General features: G+C 31.0%; 1 protein-coding gene across 3 annotated transcripts; it reads left to right on the top strand.

The window, feature by feature from the left end:
• Nucleotides 1-573: 573 nt before the first annotated feature.
• On the top strand, nucleotides 574-6,728 carry LOC108907616 (seipin). Of its 3 annotated transcripts, none has more exons than XM_018711359.1 (6): nucleotides 574-985; nucleotides 1,039-1,202; nucleotides 1,587-1,789; nucleotides 1,903-2,041; nucleotides 3,896-4,015; nucleotides 6,479-6,728. In XM_018711359.1, exons 1-6 carry the CDS (start codon nucleotides 696-698, stop codon nucleotides 6,598-6,600), a joined length of 1,038 nt encoding a protein of 345 aa, XP_018566875.1. In that variant the 5' UTR covers nucleotides 574-695; the 3' UTR covers nucleotides 6,601-6,728. The 3 variants fall into 3 exon arrangements, with proteins under 3 accessions (XP_018566875.1, XP_018566874.1, XP_018566876.1); XM_018711358.1 differs by having other exon boundaries at nucleotides 1,587-1,834; XM_018711360.1 differs by lacking the exon at nucleotides 1,903-2,041 and having other exon boundaries at nucleotides 1,587-1,616.
• Nucleotides 6,729-10,501: the final 3,773 nt, after the last annotated feature.

Below are 10,501 nucleotides of genomic sequence, written 5' to 3'. Positions count from 1 at the left end.
TAAACTCGATATAAATAAAATAAAATTGGTTATTTGCTTACTTCACTCGTATTTATGAAGCTACATTCATTTGAGTCATATGGAACACTAGCGCCACCCCAACCTCTGCCATTTCTTGGACAAATTTTGTCAATTTTCCCGTATGAGTTCGTGCTCCTTATCTAGTCTCCATGGATAAGTATTTCAAATCGATTTAAAATTTAACCCCAGCGCCATCTGTTAGTCACTACCTGAACTTATTAAGAAGTATAAATTCAATTCAGTAGCCATCTACTGGTAACTATCTAAATTTATTAGGAACTGCACCTCACTTGTTTGTAGTTTTCTATCAACGGTTAGTCCCCAGACGAAATAGCTGGTAGACAAACAATATTAATTAAGGATAGTGTCTTCTAGATGGCGCGGATCATATGTGGAAAATTTTTAAACAAATGTATTATATTCATAATAAATAATTAAACCTGACTTTCCCCAATTCGACGTTTCGTTTGAAACGAGCTACGGAAATATTTACGTTGAACATTTGAACTACTTGAAATTTGAACTTTGATTTTTGCAGTTGGAACGTACCCTACATTTTGTAACAAACAAAAACAACAAATCGTACAAAAACAAGGTTAGATACTGAATATCGAATCGAAGTAATTGTGCCGAGTGTTTCCTTATTACCTCAACTTATAATTTATGTGAATAGCATGTTTGGCATATTTTCTGCAATAGGAAGTTTCATTCGACTTGGACCTAGAGAATATGTAAGACAGAAATTCAAACTACCATTGGTGAAATTTATTCACGATACCGTGAATCTGTACAAATCCAGGACAAAAGCTGGAGTAAATAATGTCAGAGAAATTCTGTTTAGGGGCACAGTAATTGCATTAATAACTGCTCTACTAGTATGGCTATCAATATTTATGTATATCGCATTTTATTATGTATATGTACCTACAATATCTCATGAACGTGCCGTTCACTTAAAATTTAGGTAACTATCAGCGAATGAGTAAAAATTCTATTTTGATACATTGTACTTTAAAGGCCTTGTGGAACGGGAGATAGCTACAAGATAATAAAAGGAATATGTAGTTTTCCGTCAGCTCACGTGCAACTAACCAACAGACAACAACTGCTCATGATGGGGCAACCCTATAAAATACATCTCGACTTAGACATGCCTGAATCTCCTACGAATCGGGAACTTGGTAAGTTAAACGTTTGTAGATTAAAAGTAATTCAGGCTTTTATTATAAATAAATTCTTATATTACTAGGTAGTTGTTCTTTTCAATATCCAGGATAAAGAGGAATTTAAAAAATGACAGTTCTTATATGATTTATTAATTTATTTATGTTATACATTTTATAAATACCTAGATAAGGTGTAAATTTATAGTATATAAATTGATAGTAAATCAATTTTTTTCTCCTATTGATTATTCCTTCTGAAATTTTTTTATATCTGTATTTCCTAACCTCACATTATGTATTACGAAGGAGATTTACAATTTTTGATGCCATTGCAATGAAATGTGTAGATGATTATAAACTAATTCAGAAAGTCTACTGATATGCAGTTGAAATTTTTAGGTATGTTTATGGTTTGTGTGGATTTCAGAGGTAAGCGGGGCCAACTGCTTGCTAATTCATGTCGATCAACAATGCTTCATTATAGAGGCTTTATGTTAGATACGATATACAAATTGATATTCAGCCCTTTCTTTGTATTTGGCACAGCAGAAGAAAAACAAAACGTTCATGTAGAACTTTTTTCCGATTATGAAGAAAAAGAGGTAAATTTTTTGTTTAAGCCACCGATGCAAAATGAGTATGCTTCGGTACGTACTAGTATAAAAAAATCAAATTACTATTATTATCTGACGTACTGTGTTCAATTTTGTTTTAGCACGAACCCGTGACGGACATTTATGTGGAAATTCAGTCCCGATTTATAGAGATTTATTCGGCAAAAGTTTTGGTAAATGCCCAGTTTTCTGGCCTTAGATACGTGATGTTCCACTGGCCGGTTCTGTCTGCAGCTCTGGGTATGTTTTTTATTTATCCCATTACTGAGGACGATTACGAAAGTTTTAGGACGTGATTTAATTTATGGATCAGTTGCACATTAAATTACAAATAAACTAAAAACAAATTTCTGTATCGTTTTGTTTTTATTCGTTTCTGGTGGTGTATACAGGCTGTTACAAATTCGCTTCTCAATACAGGGATCTCGGAAACGGCAAAAGTAGCTTAAATGGGGGCAAAGTTGCGTAATCAGGGGACCAACATTATGCCTCTAAAAAATCAAGGCTAACTTGATTAGTTTTCGAAAAACACCGAAATTTTGGAAATCCATTGTTGTTTAATATCAGCCTTGTTTATTTTTTGCAAGCCTTGGTGACCTTAAACAAGGCTGAAATGAAACAAAAATGGATTTCCAAAATTTCGTTTTTTTTTTTCTAATATTTCGAAAACTAATCATGTTAGCCTTGATTTTTTAGAGGCATAATGTTGGTCCCCTGATTACGCAACTTGCCCCCATTTAAGCTACTTCATAGTTCTTACCGTTTCCGAGATCTCTGTAGTAAGATACGAACTTGTAACAGCCTGTATAAGAGTAGTTCAAACGACCCTTTGGAAACGTTCAAATAAGGACAAGTATACCTAAAATTTTACTTTTTAGTTCATCGAGTAAAGCTCCCCTCAACTTTTTGGAGTCTATATATGCCACTGTCTGTATCGATTGATTTTAAAGATAATCTCTAATGATGTATTTTATTTTTCAAAATCATAAGCCTTTAAACTTTTAAATTTTTTCTACTTTTTAAAAATTTGGGCATTATACTTTTGTCTACTTCATTGAAAGCTTATAGATTGGTTATCTACTCTTTTATTCCAAATCTAAATAATTTTAACATAATGCAAAATTGTGATTAAGCGATATCTTCGTTTTTTTCCTACTTCAGCACCGGACATAAAATTTTGAATAACGTTTCATTTTAACTTCTGATTTTTCTACTGCTACAGATATTTTAATATTCTTAAAACATACAGAAACAGTCACAAAAAGATTAATTAAACCTCAATAATTTAAAATCTACCGAAGTCACCAACGTAAACTATTGTCCGGTTTTATCGACTCGATAAACAAGAACTTCATTAAATTAATTTATTACGTTTTTTATTATATTAATGACAATTAAAGTATATTGTTGTGTCGCAGATAAACTTGATAATATAATTAACATTTTTTACTTACCTTCATTGATACTTACCTGTTAAAATTGTGTGTTAATATACACATTAAGAAAATATAAAAAAATACCTAGCCACTATTGTTGAAAAGCTTTTTTTATTGACATATTTTACAAAAAAAAGAGCTTGTTAGTAAAAAAGTTAACGTGTTAATTAATAAAAAACATCCCTGGACCCATGTATTGTATATTTAGCTTCACAAAGGCATGTTCAAAAAAGTTATTCTTTTATTCTTTATTTTGTTTAAACACCTATTTTATTACTTTTTGTTTTATTCGGCATGTGCACCAATGCTAAAATTTCAACTAGCACAAATAATACGTTCCTCAAGATATTTAAATGTGTATTAATTTGTAGTAATCAATAAATTTAGAACTTACCAATAATTTACTGATAAGTAATGAATATGAGAGCACACTTATTTCTGCTCCACCTTATTAACGGTCTTTCAGTCAATTAATTCATGTCGTAGGTTATCAGTTTAATGTAAAATGATCTAAATTTTTACTTTGATCGGTGGCCGTCTTGTTAAATGCTATCAATAGTTTTAGACATGTTTAGTAATTTTTCGAGAGATAAATTTTATATCGTACTAAAATAAATGAGTTTACTAATTATTGTATATTGTTTTTTTTTTTTTTCAGGAATTACGGCCAATCTGTTCTTCATAGCTCTCACATGTATGATAAGCTGGTATCAAATCATACATTCTGAGGAGTATGTGAACTTTATCGAGAAAAATAATGACAAGAAAACGGACAGCGGTAAGTGTTATTATCTCCCTGTAATGATTTACTGTACAGATTTCTTTCGTAAAAAAAAAATTGCCGATCATTTAAAAATGGAAAAGAATTTTTTTTATTTTTGGAGCATTCCTACTGATTTAGTAGGATATAAGACCCCAAAGGCAAGTACTAGAAAAGTTTTGCAAATAAATAATTTTTAGAATCTAACTGGAGGCTTGAACGAAATCTGTATTAAAATTATAAAATACCGACTTTCATATTTATACAATTTTATGTGGTTTATGGATAATTTTTATGTTATATCTAATAGCCTAAATATGCACATATACAAATATCGACACTCAATAACACAAATAGACCGATCAAAATAACTCATTTAGAGGGGGAAAAAAAAGAAAATTATTACCTGGACTTTTATAAGTGGAAATGGTAAAGGTGCTTATAATAAACAAAAAAAAGATAATAAAGCGTGATCAGGGGTGGCGGAGGGTTGATTTGGGGGGTTGAAAAGTTGTGAAAAATTGTATCTGGGATTTCTGGCGAAAGTTGACGTCAAACAAAAAAGTATCCAATACAAAAGTTGTAGATCATGCAAAAATCCACAACTTTTAAAGAGGTCACTTTTTAAGACAAGTTTAAAATTTCCGAGAAAAATGCGAAAAACGTGTTTTTTTCTTATTTTTCGTTTTTTATTTTTCATTTCCGCAAAAATAATTTAATTTTGAGGAAACTTGGTGAAAGTATACCTTTCTGTGTCTTAAATAACCACAATTTTTTTAAATAAAAAAATCGAGATGTTTCCGAGATATTCATTTTTTCGGTCTGAAACACTTTTTTTTCAAAGAAAAATTCTACTTAGAAAAATCATCATACAGAGTTCAGCCGTTGATATTTTTTTTGTTTTGACATATTTTTTGGTGAAATAAAAAATCTGTAATTACAGTTCAAAAATATGCTCAAAAATGCAAAAAAAATGAAAAATGACTTGCAACAATGAATTTTTCAGTAACTGTTGATAATTTGTTTAAATTAAAAAAAATAAATTCAAAATCTGATTACACCATTCAATTGTTAAGAAAAAAATACAGAAAAACTGCCTCATTGTGTTATAGCAATACTGTACAAAAATAATGTTTTGGGTCAAACAATGAGACCAGTTTTTTTTTATTTTTTCTGTACAATTGAATGGTGTAACCAGTTTTTGAATTTTTTTTTAAATTTAAACAAATTACCAACAATTACTGAAAAATTTATTATTGCAAGTAATTTTTTATTATTTTTGCAATTTTGAGCATGTTTTTGAACTGTAATTACAGATTTTTTTTTATTTCACCAAACAGTATATGTCAAAACAAAAAAAATGATCATCGGCATAACTGTGTACGATGATTTTTCTAAGTAGAATTTTTCTTTGAAAAAAAAGTGTTTCAGACCGGAAAAAATGAGTATCTCGAAAACTTTTATATTTTTATATCTAAAAAAAATTGTAGTTATTTAAGACACAGAAAGGTATAATTTCACCAAGTTTCGTCAAAATTAAATTATTTTTGCGGAAATGAGAAATAAAAAACGAAAAATAAGAAAAAAAACACGTTTTTCGCATTTTTCTCAGAAATTTAAGGTTGTCTTAAAAAGTGACCTCTACAAAAGTTGTAGGTTTTTGCATGATCTACAACCTTTATATTAGATACTTTTTTGTTTCACGTCAACTTTCGCCAGAAATCCCAATGATACAATTTTTAACAATTTTTCAACCCCTCAAATCAACCCTCTGCCACCCCTGCTCACGCATTTATTTTTTTTACGTTTATTATAAGCCCCTTCACCTTTTCCACTTATGAAAGTCCAGGTAACAATTTTGTTTTCTCCGAGTGAAATTTGGTTGGACTAAAAGTCATTAACTCGAATAAATGTTTGTTGGTTGAGGTCACACGAAAAAAATCATCAATTGAGTTAGAATTTTATGCAGCTGTCGACGACAACGAAGAGGAGTTCGGTTTAAACTTAGTCTCCATAGGAACTCTCACATTGATGCCGTTTTTCATTGGTTACGATACTTTCTTCTCGTTTAAAACAAGAAGCCTTTATTTGTTACGCTTACCGGCTAGGATCGTAAACTGGGTACCTGGAATATATCCAAAGGTAAACGGTACTAAAAACGTTCATGGAAGAACGAGAGGGAATATTGAAAAAAAATGTTGCAAGTGTAACAAAATAATATGTGCCGTACACAGAAGAAGTGGCTGCGAGGACTGTCTAAGCAATAATAAACTGCTGTTTTTCACATAAAAATTTTATAAATTAATAAATACTTTTATTTAACTGATGTGACTTTATTTTAAAAATGTAACCGTTGGATATTTGCTAAGAAATATGTGCAGATTTACGAACACAGATCATTGCATATCTGTAAACCATATTAAATGTAGTCATAGAAAGAGACGAATTTCGGAGGTTTTTTTTTGCTTTCACATGTTCCAGATTCTGATACGTCATCGTTTTCGGTCGATTATGATGAAGCGTCTTTCTTAGAAGAGAAAATACGGCATAGAACACATTCAAACGGCGATAGAGAACATGTCGAAGAGATCAAGCAACACTAGCGATTGAAACAACGCCTGGTGTGGATAATGTCCGAAGTAACTCTTATAATATTTAAAATACATATATTTTATCGATAATATAGTACGGAGCCGGTACATTTACCAATGTAAATTTTTTTTTATCGACTCCAAATTTGTATCGTACCAGAAACATACATTAGTTGTGTACTATATTTTATATTTCTATTTTTGTTAAAAAAAATAATTGGAATACGAATTCAGCTAAACTCATAATCAGCAGACTGATGTAATCCTTCCTTCTCGAGAATCGTCTTGTATACACTTTTAACGCATTTATTGTACTCCCGTAATATGTTTAGTACGGGAACTAGTCAATTTCTCATCAGCCTGTATTAAACAACACTGTCCTAAAGTTTGGAATAAATTTATTTACGGAAAAAGCCCAGATGTCTCGTAAGAAAATATTCCCGTCGCACCGCAAACCGTTCTGGGCTGAGCCGATCGCCGCCTTTTACAAAATCAGTTACACTACTGTAACGGACCGAAAAAAGCGTGTTTTAACAATTTTTTTTTTAATAGAAGGAAAGGTAATAGAAAAAAAACGTTTAAGTATGTTATTAGGCATGTATTAAGTGTAGAGAAAATTTTTTTATTCAAAAAAATATTTCAAAATGGCGGCACTGTGGCCATTTTCCTGAAGCATGTTACCGGCGAGGCGTTCCGCGGCACGCACTACAACTAGTGCAAGTTTCAAGGTGGAACAGAAAAAAATTGCTCTTAATCTACACGAGTATAGAGAAACACGTACGGGATTGTAAAAATATTGTATTTTGTAAAATTGGCAAGTGTTTGAAGTAAAACGTTAAATTTTTGACAAAGAAAAGGGCAGTTTTTTGTTTATAACAATTGTTTAAATTAACTTATGTGGGTACGCATGTTCGCAAGTGACCCACTTTTAAGAATTACGTCAAGAGCGCCAGCCGGACGCACCAGCGTTCCAGGAAGGGTCTAGGGCGGACTGGCGCCGGCGTCCAGATGCTTACTCATATACCTACGACCGACTCCACACACAGGGACTCTCCAGCAAAGACTCGAACCGACAACACAAGCTTATTCACAGTAAAAATACTTTATTTTACCGTTGGGAGAGCGTTTTATTTTCGCTGTACTGCGAAAGCAACCCTCACTTATCGAAAAATGTGTATGTGTTTCTCTTGAAAATGTTTTAAATACGTGGTTAAAATTTCAAAAGAAAATGTTGAAAATTGTTGGTTGTGGCGCGTGCCGTTTTGAAAAAGCGTGTTTCGAGAAAAACGCGTTTAAAAATTACTCGTTCTGTATAGATTTATTCCAAACTTACCATACTTATATTGAACCAGCAATGTTTATATTTAATATTATTGCTTACTCACTTTTATAGTTAAATGCAGTGGCATTTACATTTTACAATTTAACCAAAGAGGACGTCTTGATGTAGTTATTCTATTTTGTGTGTTAAAGTAAGCTGTTGTTATTTTTATAGAGTTTATAGACTTTTCAATCAATGTTAAAACACTAAATTGCCTTAACTTTTGATAGTGCCAGAAGAATTAAAAATAAATTTAATGAAATTCTAACGAGTGTGTTATTTAAAAAATAGGCAGTTGGCCATGTTTTAATCGGGAAAGTCAGAACACGTGATTTTAAGTAGAATGTTTGACGTGAGTGTAGACCGTAAAATTTTTTGTTTTTGACGTACAGGGTGTTGAAAAAAAAAACTATTGGAAGTGAAAATTTGCGGAGATATAGTCAATTTTGAGGCTCGTATTGATGCCGATTCTACATATGTGATATTTCAGCAGTCTACAACTTACGTTTATAAAACTTAAAACTGTGCGTTCTGTCATGTGATATTTCCGATTAATAGTCGAATCGAATTACTTTTTCAGGTGCCAAAAAATAGTTCCGTATTTGAAAATGTGTGAAAATTAATTAGGAAAAATTCCGTAGAATTCAATGAACTACTTTACCCCACCTGAATTTTTGGGCTTTATTTTCAAAATGACGTCTAAAGTTTGCAAAAAACAGTTTTTTTCTCATTTATAAAAAAAACATTTTACAAAAAAATGTTTCACACAAAATTTGTAAAAATTTTTAATACGGATCGAATAGGTCCAAACCGGGTTTGAACGATAAATAAATAAATTAGTTATTGCAAAAAAACCGCTAAGAATCGCAATTTTTTCAAAAAAGCTGTATCTCTCAAGAATAACTATTTTTTTTATGAAACTTGGTGAAAGGATAGCTCTTGTCGAGCAAAATAAAGTGATTTTTTCAAAATTGTAAAATATTTTATAGTTTTTACAAAAATCGAGTTTTTCGAAAAAAAAGCGTTTTTGTAAAATTCCTATAATTCATAGGCCACTACAATTTTAGGAACAGGGTTGGGCTTAAAATTTTCTTTAATAATTACTCTATTATGTGCAAATATAGCGCGAGCTTCAAATCGATTTTAAATATCGCAAAAAACGATCGAAAAATCGGTTTTCTTTTCGGGGCCATAAAACTTTGATTAACTTTTTGATTTCAATTCGTATCAAAATGTCCATACTGCCATTCGAAAGTTGACAATTTTTCATGAATTAAAAAATTTCCTACGATCGACAGGGGCCGAGAAAAAATAATTTTTTCGAAAAATCGCCACGACCTCATTTATTAATATTAAGTGCTGAAATTTACACATGTTTAACATGTCGAGTCGAAGTGTTACGAAAGAAAATGAGACCAATCGTTGCGGACTACTTTTTATGTTGAAGTACAATTATTCAACTATAACGTGTAAATTTCAGACCTTAATATTAATAAATGAGGTCGTGGAGATTTTTCGAAAAAAAAATAAATTTCTTGGCCCCTGTTGGTCGTAGGACAGACTTTTTTAAATTTGTAAAAAAATTTTAACTTTCGAATGGCAGTATCGACATTTTGATACGAATTGAAATCAAAAAGTTTATGGCCCCGAAAAAAAAAAAGATTTTTCGATTGTTTTTTGCGATATTTGTAATAGTGTAATCATTAAAGAAACTTTTAAGCCCAACCACGTTTCTAAAGATGTGGCGGCCTATGAATTATGGGTATTCTACAAAAACGCTTTTTTTTCGAAAAACTCGATTTTTGCAAAAACTATAAAATGTTTTTCAATTTTGAAAAAATCATTTTATTTTGCTCGCCAAGAGCTACCCTTTCACAAAGTTTCATAAAAAAATATTTATTTTTGAAAGAGATGCAGCTATTTGAAAAAATTGCGAATTTTAGCGTTTTTTTTTTTTTTGCAATAACTAATTAATTTATTTATCGATCAAACCCAGTTTGGGCTTATTCGATCCATATTAAAAATTCCTACAACTTTTGTTTGAAAAATTTTTTCTATGTTTAGTTTTTTTATATAAATGAAAAAAACCTGTTTTTGCCAACTGTGTACGCCATTTTGAAAATGAAACCCAAAAATTCAGGTGGGGTAAAGTAGTTCATTGAATTCTACGGAACTTTTCTAAATTTTTACATATTTTCAATTACTTAACTATTTTTTAGCAAAAAATGAGGTATTTTCGACAATTTGATTGGTTTATAAAACCTAGATCGTACAGTGTACCCTCAACACCTCACTGAAAACATTGAATATGCAGGAATTACAGAAATGCTTCGAGAAAAAAATATTCACCAACACATCACGAAAATATCGAAAATTTATCTCATCACTGACGCTTCCGGAAAAGTATCAAATATTTTGTCAGCGACACGCCCCCGGAAAGTATCAAAAGTTTTATAAATCAATGCGGGGATCGAAATTATTAGAATCATATACGAAATAAATCCAACAACAATAAAATATTTATTGTTTGAAATTGCACATACATTAAAAATGGCGCTAAATGGTATTAGCAGTATAATGTAAGGCATAAAA

The sequence above is a fragment of the Anoplophora glabripennis genome, unplaced genomic scaffold (assembly GCF_000390285.2).
Source record: "Anoplophora glabripennis isolate ALB-LARVAE unplaced genomic scaffold, Agla_2.0 scaffold51, whole genome shotgun sequence".
NCBI lineage: Eukaryota > Metazoa > Arthropoda > Insecta > Coleoptera > Cerambycidae > Anoplophora > Anoplophora glabripennis.
Note: the sequence above shows the minus strand (reverse complement) of the source record. Positions and strands in the feature narration are given on the sequence as shown.